Source organism: Pomacea canaliculata, linkage group LG2 (genome assembly GCF_003073045.1).
Source record: "Pomacea canaliculata isolate SZHN2017 linkage group LG2, ASM307304v1, whole genome shotgun sequence".
Classification (NCBI taxonomy): Eukaryota; Metazoa; Mollusca; class Gastropoda; order Architaenioglossa; family Ampullariidae; genus Pomacea; species Pomacea canaliculata.
In genome coordinates this window covers 41,652,960-41,671,649 of record NC_037591.1, presented here as the reverse complement: position 1 = coordinate 41,671,649, position 18,690 = coordinate 41,652,960, and the positions used below count along the sequence as shown (strand labels likewise).

The window sequence follows — 18,690 nt, the reverse complement described above, 5'->3', positions numbered from 1 at the left end:
GTTTCATCCCCCGGGTACTTTAAAGACAAGATATTAGCATTAAAATACTTGCTCTTCACAAACCTAATCATTTAAGTAAGCAAAAAGGTTTCAAGAAGGTGGATCGTAAAAATGTGGGTTGGTTTGATAGTCAACAATAGCAAGTGAAGATTTCGTGTTAAGGAAAGGTCGGGGGAGGGGAATGTGATAAAAGGGAAAGAGATTAAAGTACCCGAGACACCCGAGAGAGCTTGCCGACTACCAGTCCTATCAATGTGTTTACCGAGACAAGATATATATATATCCCGGATATAAAGATCCTGAATATCTTGTTGACAGGCGATCTCACCACTAACAAACAGAATTGCTCACAACATGGATCTGTCCGGACTATTGACACAGAAGCCGTGTGTAAAGGTCGCGAATATAAATAAATGAATAAATGTGTTAGGTCAAATGTCATTGCATTTTCTAAGACATAATTATAGCTAAATGGCACAATGGAAGGTGATGCTACCATCAGATCCTATATCTTGGAAATTTCTGACATCAGCTACTTCTGATGCATGGATGAGGTTCTCTCGCTCTTTCTCTCTCTCTCTGTCTCTCCCTCCCTCCTACCCACTCACACGTGCACCACAATGTTTACTCTTGTCTTGCAGGGTCACTGACCTCTTGAGGAACTGCTCCCGGGTCACTCGCACGGGGAACCACACTTTCCTGATGCGAGCGATTTCCGCGATGCCGTTGTAGTCCAGCTGCTGGCGAACCTTTTTCTTGGCGAACTGATCTGGCTTCTGCTCATCGTTGGGCTTTATACACCTGTGGACGATTCACGCATGAAAAAATGAAGAAACAATAACAAAAGCTACTCTAACTACTCGGCTCTCCACCTTTGAATGGTTATTTGGCATGTTTCGTCACATCGTGGATGATGATGATGATGAGGAGGAGGAGGAGGAGGAGGAGGAGGGGAGGAGGAGGAGGATGTAAGTAAGGCCACACTTACTTTACGAATAAGGGATTAGCCTGCTTCATTAAACCCAGGAGCTCCCCCATGGAGGCCTGCACACACACAGAACATGGAGAAGTTCGGTCTTTCCTACTTTTTAGGGAAAACACAATTGTTTGTTCTCTATAAAAAGAAAATCTTCTGCTTTACCTCCATCATCTGTCTTCTATATTTGCGCTCAAGTGTGAGTGGGTGGGTTTGCATGTATGGTTGTTCAGATGCGTGCGTGGGTACGTGCGTGCGTGTACGTGTGTACGTATCTGATTATGTGTGTGTGTCTGTGTGTCTGTGTGTTTTAATTAAAGAGATAAATTTACAGATTGACAAAGACAAAAACCCTCCACACTTTATTTATTTTTACCTTGAAGTAGTCCAGAACAGTATTGTGAGTTGCCAGGCCCTCTTTGTCAGCAAATTTATCTTTAGGGACGTGATCCCCAAAACTGCCACAAAAATGAATATTGACAATATAAATCCAGGAGGATATCAGCAGCAGCAGCAGAAAAGGAAGACAAAATTCTTAAAATCACAAGCAAAGACAGAAAGAGAGCACTCTAATAACCGCATTCTTTGCAATGAAGTGGATAGCTTACTACAATGCAACGTAAATTTCACGTAGTACTAGAGATGAAAGTGTTTTCTTTATGTGACCAACAGGAAAGTTGCCATCACATTCTTACAGTAGGAGCTTGCTTCTCTGACAGACAGACAGACAGACAGGCAGGCAGGCAGACAGAGAGACAGGCAGGCTGGCAGACAGAGAGACAGGCAGGCTGGCAGACAGACAGACAGACAGACAGACAGACAGACAGACAGGGGGAAGAAGGATACAGAAAACACACCGGTGTTTCAGGCTCTGGCGAAGGTCCCGGACGATGGAGGAACTGAGCTTCGTGTTGAGGTTTGGTCGTGTGTACAGAAAGTCCTGCTTCTGGGACATTCGGTACTCAAATGGCGTCCTGCCGAAGGAAAAAAATCGTAGAGATGTTAACAACTGCCAATTCGAAACCCTTATTAAAGACTTTTTGTTACTAAAGGGAAGGGAATCATTAACTGAGTCGTTATCCCATCATCTGTCATCACTTTTGTACTCAATCTATGCATCTGATCACAGTCTGCACACCTTTAACATAATTTTATTTGCAGTGTTGCATTCAGAGTAAGTCTGACAGTAATATATATCCCGAAATAGTGAACATGATTGGATAATTAGTCATCTGTGTCAACAAGCCTTGTAGTTTTCACACCAACAGGTATGGCAGGAAATCTGGGTATATTAACACATAATCAACACTTAAAGTAATTGTTCAACTGAAATGATTTGCAGCGCGTGTATAATTCACAGACGACATCAGAATCTCACTTTGAGATGGTTCCCGTTGAACTTTTCTTGACTTGGAAAAGGTCACTGACGAAGACATTGGTGCTGGATACCAGCGACCGCTTGATGTCCACGCTGATCATGTCTCGATTTTTCTCCAAGAACTGTTCTGCATTGTACCACACCTGAAAAGGTAAAGTCGCTCACTTTTACACCTGTGTGCTTAACACCTGTACACTACACACCTGTGTGCTACACACCTGTACACTACACACCTGTACTATACACACCTGTGTGCTTAACACCTGTACACTACACACCTGTACGCTACACACCTGTACAAAATGCGAAATAGGATTCGTGTTGTTCTGCTGTGATACTAACTGCATTTTCTTGCAAAGTTTTGTGTATTTGGAAGGGCAAAAAAATGTTCAGGTGAAATCCTACCCCACACAAACATTTCGGTTACGAGATACTAAAGCACTGAAATGTTTTTCCAGCCTTGTGACAAACAAGAATGTCCTCACAATGAAGTACATATAAACTATGAGCTGTCGCCCAACAGGATGTATTAAGGTACCATTAAGAACTGAAATAAATTATGCCAAGCATGCCAGTGAAAAGTGATAGACCCTCTATATGCTGACATGTCACAAACTAGGTGACGAGTAACTTAGTAACCGACAGGTATGTCACACCTGTAAAGTCCTAATTTAAGTCCAAATATTCAACAACATTAAACTTCTCTCTACTGAATCAGACTGTAAAACACCAAAGAAGCTCAATCTTACAAAAGCTGAGATAATATTTCCAAGTCAACAAAAAAAAAAAAAAATCAAATAAGCATGAAGGTGTGGGCGTGGCCTCTATGAAGTGACGTCACTAATCTGCATAGCCCCGCCTACAAAGTGGCAGAAGACAATCAATTATTCCTGACCTCAGAGTGTTACATATTAATCACGCTTGAAGAATGTCACGCGCACGGCGCATCAGGTTTGCATGAAGTTCGTCACACCTGAGTGAACTGGAGGAACGCACAGCCCAGACACGCACGTCGTGTACGTTACAACAAAACCTCCGAGATAACGGGTACCTCACCCTGGTGAACTGCTGGCGAGACTTACAATGAGGTCAACAAAAAAGCAATTAGGCAGGTAATTGGATAGACAGAGAGGAAGGCAAAGAAAGAACAGGTGTGCACAGTCACAGCCATGAAGTCTTTGTGTCCTTGCGGGTCGCCACTCACCGGAACCGCGAAGTGTTTGATGCCAAAGCGAGGCGAGTCGTTCTTGTAGGACATGAAGGCGGTGTTGGAACCATGCCGTTGAGTTAGTTTGAGCACTAATTTCTTGTCCGAGGACATGCCTACCCGGGTGTCCTCGTTGATCAGGTTCAGTATGCCCGCCGGAGGCTACAATGAAGACAGAACTTGTCAAAGACGATTGCTATGAACTCAATAATTTCTCACAATACATCCATCCGCTCTTTAGTATTCTAAGATAAACATAAAAAATCTATAACATTCCAAACATAATAAATAAAAGAAAATTTACAGAATAGGAAACCTGCCTTCAATGTGTACATTTCTGTAATCCCTAACTTACAAAATGAACATCTGAGTTTGGTAATTTTCGAAAGCTATGAAATAATTCCGACCTCGTTAAACATTTTCAGGATGGCTTCGTTGGATGGCACGTCTTTGATGTCGATGTGAACTCCTTCCGAAGAGTAGAGAGACCGTTCCTGGTGGAAGATCCTGTTGTTCATGAACTGCTGCAGATGCTCGTTGGCCAGGTTGATGCACAGCTGCTCCAGACAGTTGTTGTTCAGGTCCTCGAAACCGCAAATGTCGAGAAACCCTATGCTAGCTCCTAGTTCCCTGGGTAGTAAAAACACAGATACAAAGGTATAGAGGACCTCTAGCAGACACCTTCCAGCCTTCACATACACGAACATGCAAGAGAATCGCTGGTGGTCAAGGCTAATTCTCAGAAATAATTTGTAAAACAGTAAAATTGGCGTTGAAAACTTATGACTAATAAATACAGTATACACAATATCTGAATGGTGAAGACTGGAAGCCATTTTATAATAGGTAATAGTGCTTGTTATGTTAAAGAAAGAAAGAAAAATTGTATCCAGCCTAGAATAAGTATGAGAAGTATGTAAGGAACCGTTATTACTGAGATTTCTGGGAGTCGGAGGAAAGCGCCATGTTGATTCGCCTGATGAGCCACCCGAATAGTCGCTCGTACAGAGCCTTGGCCAGAGCATCTCGACCCTCCTCCGCCGCCGCCATGTTCTTGACCGTCTCGATCTCTTCGCCACTGAAGGTCTTCTTGGTGGTCAGAAGCACCTTGGCCAGTGTTTCAGGTGCAATACAGAGCAAGCTGGCGGCTGTGAGCAAAACACAGTGACATCTGCTTTATGCTTTCTACTCATCTCTCACTCTCTCCAACTTTAACATGGACCTGGTATCTCCATTCTGTCCTTATTTATTTGCTGACATGGTGATGATTCTGGCTTGTGTCATGTCATCTAATCACTGTTATTTGAAAGGTTAGTGGTGATGAGTTATTAATGATATACAGATGATAATGATGACATTGTCTTGCGTCATAACCCATTTCAAGGTCGCTACCTTTGTTCATTGTATCTTCGTTTTCCACCTCCACCGCATCTGTTGATCCCTCCGCTTCGATGAACTTGATGTTAGTCAAATGTAAGATGGCGGCCAATACAGCTCTTATGCTGTCCACTTCCTGCCAAATAATTAATTACAGTAATTAACTATCTGTGTTTGCTCTGGACAAAATCGATATCAAGAACACATTTTGTGGAGGACTTTTATAAAATATGTCAATGTCTTCAGCTTTTGATACTTGATCATTCTTTATGACCTTCCACGAGTGCTAGAATCTACGAGGTTGTTTGGAAACAAAGAGACAGAAGCCTAACCTCTGGCTCGAGGCCAAGTTCCTTGAACACCGCCACCACATCATGGCTCTGCATTCTGGAACTGTTGTGAAACCAGGAGCTCTTGGGAACGATTCTGCAAGGAAGATGTTTTTTCACAATTACAACTACGACTACAGTTATCTCTGTCATCCTTAGTATCATCATCGACCATCAGCGCCATCCTCGAACCCTGACCGCTGTCCACCACCGCCGCCATCGATGACTTTGTCGATTTCTATAAACTGTCAGTCAGAATAACCTTAACGGGAATGTGTGCATGCGTGTTCTTGAGCATGAAACCATGAGTGTTTCGGCCACTGACCTGAAGTCTGTGAACTGGTTCATCCCTGTCATGAAAAACTGTTCTTGAAGATCAGGGCTGCTGAACACTTCGTCCAGAAATGTGTAGAAGACGTGAAAGTTGGACTCGCCACTAGCAGGGGTCACTACACGGGACTTCTCTAGAATGTAGTCCCTAATTAAAGCTATAAAAAGCGAAATATTTGTCACAAACAAATAAAAACTATTGGAGCAGAAACCAACATTCACAAAATTTTCAAACATCTTGCAAAAAGTATCCCCAGTAGGAGGAAGCAAACAACACGTGTCTAAAACAGTTGGTAGAAGAATTGAAACCTACCTCCAGTAACTGAACCCTTTGCCGAGAATTTCATTTCCAAATGTTTTGCGAATCTGCTTGAGTTGACATTTAAAATGGTCTTGGCATTCCCAAACAGTTCTATCAGGGGGTTGACCTGGAAGGAAAAATAATGGCTGAACATTAAAATGTCTTTCTTGTCATTAATTGGTGTCTTCCTCCCCGCCAATCTCTCTCTCTCTCTCACACACACACAGAGTGGTCATTATCATTGTCATTGTCATTGTCATCGTCATTGTCATCGTCATCGTCATTGTCATCGTCATTGTCATCGTCACTGTCATTGTCCTTTGCTGCGTCCGTTCCATCGTCCATAGTCTTCCTCGTCTAACTCGTCCAAGAAATACCTTGTTGATGTTGTCTGGCAGTGTCTCTAAGCGGTGTTCCGACAAGTACAGAATGTGTTTGATCATCAGCTTGGTGGCCTCAGTTTTGCCGGCCCCCGACTCGCCGGTAACCACGACAACCTGGTCCGTCTTCTGCGCCGCGCGCCTGCTGGTGGCCAGCTGGGCGGTCCAGTAGATGTGCGCCTCGGGCTCCACACCCAGCACCTGCTCACTGGGGCGGTACTGCTGGTGCACCTGCACAGGTAGACTACAATACAACTTCTGTGGGCAACAGCTTCTGGGTGTCACTGGAATATACTTCAACACAGAACTGCCTTCAAGGTAACAAGAATAATTTCTCCTTAAATAAATGGTAATCATTTGCTTTTAAAATATATACACATTCTAGTTCTAGAGAGGAGTTTTTCAGCACCTGCTGTTTTCCCCAAGCAATGGGCATCATAGTGTCATATATTATAAACTTTATTTAGAATAAAATCAGTAGACAGCTGGAAAATTAATGACAAATTTGCTGAATTAACGTGAAACCTACCTCTTCTCCATAGATTGGCAGCTCCTTGAATGGGTTGATGGAGATGAGGACATCGCCGCATCTGGTCTGAGACAGAAATGGTCAGAATGGTTAGTCCTGTTGTCTGGTGAGGCTGACGACGATGATAATAGTTTCCAGTTTAACACATAAGTAACACGTATGTCAACAACACATTCCAGGATGTGAACAATATTAGCATGGTAATTTTGATGACTGGATGACACTTGCAAATCACCTGCACACACACTGCAAGATTTTTTCTATGGGCTTGGCTTTTCATAGTTTTCTTCTACTACTTTATTTGATGTTGGTAGTAGCAACACTGGATGTGCATGGGCACGTGTACTTGCAGTTATACTTACATGGCTTTCCGCCATCAGCAAGAAGACAACACAAAACAAAGTTTCATTCTACTTCTAATATATACAGGGAGGAAAGGGGAGATTATTCGACCATCCAGGCAATTATTTGTGTATCTCTCAAAATTGTTTGAGATCGGTTTGGAGATGATACTATCAGTAGCAAGAGGAACACAAGCAGTTGCTGTAGCAGAGAAGTAGATGCAGCTGTTATTTTTCATATTCCCGCTCCCCATTGTTGCACTTTCCACTGAGTGGCAGGTCACCTACTGATGACTATGTCTTCGTCATGAGGACCTCCCCACGGCAGACATGGGCAAGGGAGGGAAGGACGGTTGACCATGTCGGACCAGGTAGTCCAACACCTCGCAATCTTCCTTTCATACATGTTCTTCTTGGCAACAGCTATCAAGGTATGCGTGAGACACCTCTCCAACACTGTTTTTATATTTTAGATTGATATCACTTCTAATGTTTTATTCTGTCACATTTCACGACCGTGTGGAAGACTAATTTGTTTTACCTCCACAGAGATCCAACAATGTTGCTGACAGACACTCAGCCCAGAGCTGTTATTGACTTGTAATGTTTACTCGAGGGTCTGCACTCAGTTTGTTGACAAGTCTTCAGGCCTTTCCTCCAATTTTTTTACGCGATAACCATTATACATTATTGCTAAAAACACTCCAGTGCTCCGTGAACTCTGACCTGCTCTACTTCGAGTGGTGCTGAACACCAGGGCAAGTTAACCCCTTATCTGATGTTCACCTCCCTCCACTTCAGGCAGCAACTTCGTGATAAGCAAAAGCAATTACTTGGGACACTGCACGTGGACAGGTTATCGACGATCACAGACCTGTCATCGTCAGCACTAACATTTATCATCGTCTACAGGAGAACAGTGAAAGGTGAAAAGAAAGAACAGCTTGCCTCGTCAGTAAGTGGTTCATGGGAAAGGTAATGGAGGTTCGATTTGAGGAGAACGAATATCAGTTTCTGTTGAAAGTCTATGGCCAAACTGGACACACACACGAAACAAAAATAGAGAATGGATGGACAAGGGTGGGGAGAAAAACCCAGCCAGTCAAAGGCCAATAGAGTTCTCTCCTCGGTTTAGGAAGAAAGAGAAGACAAGGTTTACATCGCTTATCCCAAGCAGAACTATCAGGCCGATAAGTTATGAGTGCCTGCAGGGTGCTGTGACTCAGAGCTGGGTAGGAGCCCCTGCTGCGGTCCCTTGCCCTCCACTACAGACACACAAACACATCCAGCTTATTTTTTTCTCCTTCTCCACCTCGCGTGTCGCACTCCTCAGAGACTACCTACAGCCGGATCTTGAGCTCAGACAGTTGTTATTTCACACCAGGCATAACTAGAAGCACAGGTCATCGGGGTCACGCATAAAGGTCTATTTTGCACGCGGCCTACGTGTGATTGGAGCAGAGCAACACAGACATACTCGTCCGCCATGATGATCGTAATGCATACCTTGCATACCTGTCAACTCATTTGCCTCACAAACAAATAGTCGATTCAATACGAGCGAATCTTTCCGCCAGAGACAACCAGATGAAGAGATTAACAGTTTGTATGTTGAAGATTCGTCATCATTGACATCGTCGTCGTCGTCGTTGTCGTCGTCGTTTATTCATTCAATAGATGGAGAAACACACTCACACACACACACAAACACTTGCATGCAAATGCTTTGATACAGCAATCAGGCCTGAGGGTAGAAGGTGAGGATGGACGAGGACCGACCATAGGACCGGTATCTGATACAGACTGTCTCGCAGGAGTCACACGCCGATGTTAATGTTTATTGTGTTGTGCACGCTGACAAACACAGGAGAGGGCAGCCAGGTACCGACAGGTACAAGGTGGGGTCAGGGTGTGGTGCGATTCGAAACGATGCTTTTCGGTGATACAAGCATGACAAGTTTTTTGTTTGCTTTGGTTTATTGGGTTTCTTTTTTAGTTTGGTTGGTTTGGCATCCAGGCCTTTCAGCTAATGAGTTTCTATACTTCCATCATCAGTCTCTCCATGTAAATCGCACCTTTAAGACCAAACCTGAACGGTTTACTTTTTTTTCAAATATTAGTAGATGTAGGCGATATCAAACTAACATTAAAATTCAACTTCCAAAACCATAAACTATTCGGGACTTCCTTTACATTTTACTAAAGTGAAAAAATCTTTGACTCGTGCCATTGCCCTGTTAGCAAACAAACATATTTTAGTGCACTTTACAAGCTCTTGTATAAATTCTGTCTAACTCTTCTACAAACTCCACTGTATATATTTGTGTGTTTTTTCTGCTACCATCTCTTCAACCGACCATGCTGGCACTGTTTCTGTCGTCTGCTCATGACTAAAATCCCTTCTCTTTGTCTGTCTCATATTCCTCGCCAAAGGACGGGTTTTGGAAGCTAAAATTTACCGGTTAGACTTATATCCATCTATGTCTTTAGTATCTGCAAAAAACACAAACTATAGATGTTGGTCTTTAACGAACACTGCCATGCTACTTCAACCTGAGTCAGACTCAGTGGTGACCTCAGTAGCACAGGGTGAAGAGGTTATACACAGAATCGGGGGGCTGGAGTTCACATCTCGTCTCGCGCACGCTACTGTGTGTGTGTGTGGTGTGTGTGTAGTGTGTGGTGTGTGTGCATTCAACCCCCCACAAAGGTACATTCCACATTTATCCATCCCAGGCACTGTGCCAAGACCTAGTTCTCCGGCTTTCATTACAATTACGCACAGGAGAATAGACTTCCTTGTCCACACAACCTCTTCTCTCACGTGTCAGACTTTGTCTTACGTGAGGATTACGTGTCAGACACAGTGCTAAAAATAACACATAATAATCCACGAACTACATCGTGGACTAGGTATCACTCATCATGCTCGACTCAGCAATTAAAAGACAGGTGGAGTGCAAATTATTCTGATGATCGAGTAAAGCTCGGCTAAGGTCATGTTTCTACGAATCTGGGTGCAGACCTCTCGAGCACACAAACACCCCATGGTCCATGCATGCAAAACACCCGCATGCACACAAACATCCACATGCACACAAACATCTCCAGATCTTGGGTACGATAAACCTGATAAACTCTGGTTCCATGTTTCACCTGGCTGAGGGCTAACAACCTAAAGGTATCCACCTACAAATGTCTACATTGCTGACCTCTTTCTGTTCATACTCATGTATGTAAAAGCGTGTCTTGAGAACAGAGGAAAGGTAAATACTGTTCAAGTCTTGGAGAACATGTTCAGGAACGGTGATATACATTGTGAAGCTCCATGAGACTGGAAATGTTTACTGGAGTAAAGATCTGCAGCATACCTTTCCTAGAAATGAAATTTCCACGCAAGACACTGAGCCAACCTGCATAACAGATCCGTGATTTAGAAGTACCCGCAATTAAAGGTTGGATGTCGACCACGAGGCAGTCAGACGACCTAAATTATCCTGAACAAAATTATGTAACAGCGAAACTGGATGCAGGTGTACCACACGACATTGTACAGGTAGGATGTTGACCACATCGCCCAACTTGTGTTGACATCACCCAGCTCAGTCCTTGACACGGACTGTTGCTGCATTCCAACTAATACATTCCACGCTTAACTTTAAAAAAAAAACATGGATACTTTTTTTAGCTTCCTAGCAATCAGACTGATATTTCACAGATCCTGATTAGGCAATGGGGCTACAGACAGTTGGGGGATTGATGTCCTACTCCGAGCCAGCAACCAAGGCAAGAAGCCAGCCCTGTAAACAAATACAACATGCAGAAAGAACAGCATGACCGACACGAGACCTGAACCCCTTGCAGCCACCTCACTGTACTGGTGACAGGTGCTAACAGGACCACCCACCATTTCTGAGAAAAGCCAACAGCAACACAAGACACAAAGCCGTTGTGAAGGACTTTGTGGACTCACTGGCAAGGTGGCGCTCGTTGTATGCAATGTACTGTATGACTGACTGCACACCTTGCACAACTCCTATTGGGTAATGATAAGTATATATAAAAAAAAATTTAATCCAACAAAATATAAGTGCAAGTCATAAGGGCTTGGTACTTATCCCCGGCGTCTGAATGCCACAGCTCCTCAGCACTTCACCCATTGGCTTATTTCTCCTGAGCTTGACTCTGATTGGCTGGCTTTGTACTGAGATTGAGTTTGCTAAATGATGTCTGCGCTGGGTGGATTTTTTTTTTTTTTATTTACTTCTGTCTCGGTTGTGTGCTTTCTTCTGGCAAGAGGCTGACTTGTGTAGATGTGCGCACGGTGTTCTGCTACCCGCTTCAACTCACCGGAACGAAACCTGCAGCGCAGAACTAACATGTCAGTCACGATATAAGTTTTGTTTTTTCAAACACTGACTGGGAAATGTTTTGCCTATTTCCTTCCCCCACAGACATGTACAGGTGGACTACTGTCTGTCTGCCAAGACCAACGTTTAGCCTCTTGCCAAGTTCTCCGCTGTTAGTCTCGGCGAGCCTAAACAAAGAATGTGACTAAACCGGAAGCTTTGTAGTCTCATGCCTCGTTTTAGTAGTTAACTGGGGGAAAAAAAATCTTTTGCCATCAGTCCAGTCATACAAGTTCGTGCTTCCCTGTAGTCGAATCCCGTGACGTCAGCTTAATGTTGACCGTTGTGCTATATTTAAATTCTTAATGAAATGTTCTTGCGATACGATGGCGGGATTTGACATGGACATTAAGGGTGCACCCTGTCACATCCTGACTGAGGTATGCCTGTTAATCACCAGCAAGTTACGGTTACATCCTTGTAGAAAGTCACGTGACTAAGTTGGTGCATGTGCGCAGTACATCTGCATACCATGAACACTAATTATGTACAGCGGTGTGTAATTAACTCAGTCGAAGATATCCAATGTTCAAGGAGAGGGAGAGAGGGAGAGAGGGGAAGAGAGGGAGAGAGAGAATTGGTGTTTAGTGCCAAGCCAGCGACTAAGGTTATATCATGGCAAAGCAGTTTAGCCCTGTCAGCAAATGTCACACGCAGAGGGAAAAAAAGCTGTTTGAGCCCGAGACAAGATCTGAACCAGGGAAAGCCAATCTTCACTGTATTGGTGACAGGCGCTAACCATTGAGTTACGGACTGCATCGTATACATCGATAACAACATGAGCAGACGATACATTGATAACTTATATCCTAGTCTTGTATTAGTTACACCAGTTTACCTATGATTTCAACGTGGTACACAAAACTACCAACAGAGTATATTGTAGTTAAGACAGGTGAGAATCATCTTACAGCGAATGAGTTTCCCCGATATACAACATACCAGTCTGCCCTTCATCGGAATGCTGTACATTGAATTCATCTGTGATCTTTATCAGTCTTGAGTCAGTGTACCATGAAGGTAGTGCACTAAATGTTTCATGCTCACTCTGCTTTTCGTACCCCCGTACACCCGTCCACCCGTGCACCCCGCTGTGTCCTATGCAGCTAAACGCTCAGTTTTCTCCATGTGACAATTCTCTCATATATCGAGTTTCCTCCCACAGTCTTTCTCTGTGTACTCGCTAAGCACAGTTTGACTGGAAGGGAGGGACTATCGAGATACGACACATTCAGGAACCTCCACCAGGACATCACCAATGTAACTTGTGGAGGTGGGCAAACTGCACCTACCCTGAAACCCAAAGCTATTGACAGCTAACAGCGGATGTTGATAGATATCAAGTGGGCGTGTCTGAGAATGTAAACAAGACAAAGTGAATCACAAGTCAGACATGTCTACAATCAGGAGGAATGGGCCTGTCGGCATGAGTTATTATGTCCTCCAAAGGTTCAATTCCCTACTGACCTCTGTTCGAGAACAAAGAGGAAGACAATCTTTGTGAACGAGCTACCTGTTGATTTGGGGTTTTTATGTCTAGAAAGTAATTCCGAGGGTCAATTTATTTTGGGGATTTCTACCTTCAGGATGTTTCTCATGTTTGACACAATCTCATCTGATTGCTGTCCCCGTTCTTGACATCTATACACCCCCTCAGTGCTCAAAGGTTATCCAGAAACCTCGTGCCTTGACCTTTGATCCCTTCGATGGCTGCTCTCAGTCGAAAATTATCGCCCACGTACACCTGTCATCCAAAGGTGTCCATCTCTCACTCTCACGAGTACTTGGGACGATAGCAGAGGGACTTCCGATTCTGGGTGCATGTCGACTCGAGGGTAAACAGCACGTTCTGTTTTGAGCAGACATTTCTAGGAAACAAGCTGATCTGTGTTTATTTAAAGCTTGAATGAGGCCAATGACAGACCATTCCTGCGGAAGCGCTGGGATTTTGCAGGATCACGTGATCTGAGTCACGTGTCCAGAAGACACCTGCAATCTGTACGTCATCAGTGTGACGTGATCGTTCCAGGTGGCGGTGCGCGTGTCCTGCCCTCGCGCTGTCCGTCTCCAGACACAAGGCGACATTGGTAACGCACGCACGTGCTCGTGATACGTCATGCATGTACTTCCCTGCATCTCCCTTTCCCCCTCCATCTGCCCCAGGCTGTGAGACTGTGAACATTTCCCCATATCCTCCATTTGCGCTGCTCGTCCACCTGTTGAGCACAAAGTTGGTCAAGTGCCCTCCCACCCACCTTTGCCCTTCCTTACCTCTCCGTTATCAACTTATCGACACCCTCACACCCAGTAAATATTGTTGAGATAAATTTTGAAGTGCCTCGGAAGACGTGAAATATCTGTCACTAACATCACCCCCATTACCCTGATTACAGGAATCACAACAACTGCCATCACTGCTATGATTACCTATGATTACCTTGACTTCTACAGGTACAGGTGTTTCGAGAAAACCGGTGTAAGACACAGTGAGAAAACTAATGTAATTCGATACAAGCGTGTTGTGAATACCGCGGCAACTCATTACCATGTAGGTGCAAGTCCTGTCCTCACTTTATCTTTGTCTCGCCTTCTCACTGCCCCCCTCTTATGTTCTCTCTCTCCAAAGTCAAAGTCAACTGTCTTTCTCACCAACGTCCGCCTTCTCAATTTTCAACTCAGCATCTGCTTCACATTACCCTGTTAGCCCACCCTCTTTCATTGTCCTTCTCCCCACCCTGTCTCCAATGTCCTCCTTCTCCACGTTCAGCTCGGTATGTGCTTCACTCTACCCTACTACCCTACTCCACTAGCCCACCCCTAATCCTGGACATTGGTTAACTCCAATCCTCTTTCCGAGCCCCTAGTCCAGAAATGAGTCTTTACCTGTCCTTACCCTACATTATACACCCACGAATGGCTCGGCAGGTTGTACGGGTACTCTATGCAGGGAGAAGTGAAGAACTCATGTAACGGGTACAGGTGGGTACTCACATAAATCTCATCCTCGGCGTAGCGGCTCTCCAGCACGTCGAGCACGGAGTCCACTGTCAGGTGAGAGAGGGTTGACAGGTCGCTTCTGACGGAGGTGTCGCGGCTGCTGCTGTAGCTGTCCTCATCGTCATCGCCGTAGTCTGCCAGCGGTATGTCCATTCTTACGTCCATACAGCGCTGCTACCTGCAACCGGATCGATCAAAGAAAAAATGAAAGAAGAAAGAAGGACAACTCATTTTCTGAGACTAAAATGTCCAAGACATTAAATGCTTTAACTATGCGATGGCACCGGAAAGGTTACCAGTCGTTGAGTTGATCTCAATGACAGCAACAACATCGACACTGGTACCCAACAGAAGGACCTTCTGTTGGAGAGCATCAGCATATTGAAGTAGACTAAGCCCTTCCCCGAGTCCAAGGTGTCACAGTACAGGGAAGGACAACCCTGTCATGATCATACCTGCAAACAAAAGCTGCTTCACACTTGACATGTCACGTGCCTGTACAATCAGGTGTTGCAACTACTGGAGGACAGGAAGACCTACCCAAATGCCGATGGAGAGACAATACTAAACTGATGGAGATTTGTATGACACTAAACCCGAGGACCAGTAAAGGAAGATGTATCGTCTTTACACCAGACTTGCCGAAGCTCTGAGGCCTCTCAGACACAGAAGGAAGATATGTTTCTCCAATCCATTGTTGTATACAAATTATCCATCACATATGAGATCGTTAACCTTAACAAGCTTCTCATGAAGGATTTTGAGGAGAAAGCCTTGGCTACGAGTTCTGGTCTCGTATGCAGGCAATCCCCGATTGGAATATCGTCGGATGCACGGGTCCACCCGGAATTTTCACGCACTATCGTGACAATAGTCCACTCGGGGCTTCCTTCATACCAAGAATGGATGGAGAACTTCAACACCTTCAGCACGAAGTGCTCAGACATTTTGACTACCTCAGATGTACATGGAATTTACCTGGAAGCCTGAAGACCGCTCCCAGCCCTTCATTCACAAAATGTCCCCATCTCGTACCTCAAAGGTGTCACAGAAGCCATTTTCATACGATCATGGAAAATTGAAGTCAGTGTCCATGTCAGGATGTGTAACACCATTCTCAGCACAGTGGCACCCAAAGACAAGACTGACAAGCTGTAGGAGTCAGGGACCATCTATCACACCCAGGGCCATCATTGTCACCAAGCTTATGTGCGGGAAATGGAGGAAATAAAACTAAAAGTAGGAATGTAAGAACATCGAAGGAGTCCTCGCCGCTGGAGGAAGATTTGCAATATAACGGGTGTTTCCTCTTCCCGGATGATGCCACCATTTTGAACCGCGAAGCTCGGGGGTTCCTAGAAGTTAGGGGGTGGATGAAAGCCACTTACACTGGGACTGCCAAGCCTTTTCTCAATAGAGAGCAACTGCCGGCAGTCTACAACAGTCTTATTTAGTCAGGGACCTGACCATCTCAAAGCCTACAACAGTCACGTGCTCTCATTGCTGAAGAAGGCCTGTGGATAAATGTAGAAAGCTCCAATGAATTCTTTATCTTGAGTGTGTGGTTTCAGTTTCCTTTCCCACGATATCAAACATACTTAATATATCAAAGCAAACAACACAAGAAATGTCAAGACCACCACGTTTCTCAAGTCGAGCATGATCACTTCAAAGAATACCTTCCCATCACTGGGACCAATAAAGTTGATCATTGCCATTGTCATCATTATTATTGTGATCATTGTCATTGTCATTGTCACACACTGGGGACAGGAGCACAAGTTGTTTAGGACATTAACAAGGTGGTACAAGAGACAGTAAGACTGGAAACTCTACATGTTCGATAATTGTTCTCGCTCATTGTCACCTGCGACGAGCACCTGCACACCTACAAAATAAATCACTGGCAAGCGGCCCTGCATGTTCTGTTCACAATAAAATAAAACCCTCCCTGTGTCAGTCGTCGGCCTCGCCAGCCCCCAGCGGTGTTTATTTTCTTTGTTACCTGCTCACCGATAAGTTTGTCTGTCAAAATATCAGGTAAGTTCAACCCCAGAAAGACCAACAGGATGTCGGTGCGACGACTTACCGTTAACTTCACTTATGGCGCTTGCCGCCCGTTGTTCTCAGTCATGACGATGAGGCCTGATGTAGACTGTAATAACCAAACACCAACAACACTTTGTACAACAGACGTGGCGACTGTGTTCACCTGTGTATCCGATAAGAACTGACTTGATTGACTCCGACTCTCCCCCAGGTAGAGTGTGTGTGCGCCGGTGTTACACGCATGAAGTGTACTGGAACAGAAAACTTCCTGAACGATTCACGCGCTGTGCGTCACAAGTGGGTGCGACAACTCGACAATGCACCCCCAGACCCACCCACCCCACACCCCACACCCCACCCCTGTAGCCTTATGACGGCCCCCACTCTTCAACGGCGGGACCAACGAGGACATGAGTTATATTTAGGATCTGCTCCTCAGGTAAGTGTCCTCCGTGCTTTTCTTGTCTTTTTATTTTTGCGGCAGCTTTTTCTCACTGACTTTGTCACAGGAGTGATAAGTTCTGATCATCAATGACCACACCTCATCACCAAGTTCCTTTATCTGATCGTGGACGAGCGCCCACCCCTATCCTCTACGTGGCCACTCATCTAACGGGTATAAGGTCCCCTTCGCTTGAATTAATGATAGAATTTATATTTCCTCTCAACACATAAACATTCACATTAATTTAGAAGCAGTGAAGGCAATCTTACGAGGAAGAAAAGTAGAGAGCATGAAGGATGTGTTTGCTGTCCATACACAGGTCCTCAGGGCTTTCATCATACAAAGACACCCACCTGGCATCTGTAGGCGGGGAAACGGATATCAGGAATATCCACCCAGGTACAGTTTGTGTACACGATATCTTCTTCCTCCTTCTACACACGAATATGTTTAAAATTAGACAAATAATCTCTATACGTTTTCAAGTTTCGACTTCGTCTGTGATTACTTATCCTTCTAGTATTCATCCACCCATCCATCTCTCATTTCTTGGTAAAGGCTTCGTTTCAGCTCGCCGCACCTTAAAATACTTGAACAGCTTGTGTGAATTTCAGCAAACAATCGCAAAAACAGAGCAGTGATCATATGATTGACAGCTTCATACGTTCAAATACCCGAGGGATAAATAATATCTCAAGATTTAACACCTTATAAAACACAACCAGTGAGTAATATGCGCACCTGAGGCTAAGCACACCTGTAGAAGGGACTGTATAGTTTAGCATGCGGAATGTTAACAGGTACAAGTACAGGTACAGGTACACAGGACAGGTGTGAAACACTATGAATCGATTAGTATCTGATCGTCGTGTCTCATCTCATGAATATTCATCACCATGGAGGTGTACCTGAACTCGGGCCACTATAGCAAAGTCTGGTGTCTACAGAGTAGACACTATATCAATGCTTACTGTCTATAGTGAACCTCAGCCACTATGTCAATGTTTATTGTATACAGAGTAAACAAAAGGCCACAGATACAAATACAAAACACAGCAAGAGATAGGCTGAAGTTAAGGACCCACACAAGTAGCGAAGTATATAGATATTAAATAATCCCTGTCTTGACTATGAAATAATAGTCACGAGTCTCCCTCTCTCTCTCTCTCGGAGGTATAAATACCTATACATGTATAGAGTCAGGACTCTTTGGAAAGAGTATGCCTTGTACCCAGGTTCAAATTCTATGAAGATGTCCATTTGCATTTAGATTGTTGTTGGACATGTTGTTCTTTATAGTAAACATGTTTGAATCTCCTCCATGTCATAATGACTGTCACTGGCATTAACGATGCCGTATGTCTGTGCGTGTGTGCGTGCGTGTGCTCGTGTGTGTGTGTGTGTGTGTTCGTGTGTGTGTGTGTGTCATAGTACAGCGCTCTAGAAAAGACACAGGTAAGTTACAGGTGTGCACTACTGTCGCTCCATGACACCAGGTCATGTGACACCGCGGGATATAATTCGTCAAGCATCACTAAGCAGCTGCTCAGTGTACGTGTACTGGGTAGTAGACAAGGACATGGCCGGGTGCTCACATTAGTTTCTTGCCCTTTGTCGAATTATAGGCCAGTTATTTCCCCCG

The 18,690-nt window shown here is 44.5% G+C and overlaps 1 protein-coding gene across 1 annotated transcript in view; it reads right to left on the bottom strand.

The window, feature by feature from the left end:
- LOC112556673 overlaps positions 1–16,828 on the bottom strand; it is a 30,294-nt gene extending 13,466 nt beyond the window's left edge. The window contains 16 exon segments of the mRNA XM_025225885.1: positions 652–801; positions 989–1,044; positions 1,353–1,434; positions 1,834–1,950; positions 2,355–2,497; positions 3,559–3,723; positions 3,969–4,191; positions 4,496–4,709; positions 4,954–5,074; positions 5,271–5,364; positions 5,593–5,755; positions 5,911–6,025; positions 6,276–6,509; positions 6,808–6,873; positions 14,549–14,732; positions 16,644–16,828. Coding sequence (XP_025081670.1) covers positions 652–801; positions 989–1,044; positions 1,353–1,434; positions 1,834–1,950; positions 2,355–2,497; positions 3,559–3,723; positions 3,969–4,191; positions 4,496–4,709; positions 4,954–5,074; positions 5,271–5,364; positions 5,593–5,755; positions 5,911–6,025; positions 6,276–6,509; positions 6,808–6,873; positions 14,549–14,719 — 2,114 coding nt within the window. The 5' untranslated portion in view covers positions 14,720–14,732; positions 16,644–16,828.
- Between the last annotated feature and the right edge of the window lie 1,862 nt (positions 16,829–18,690).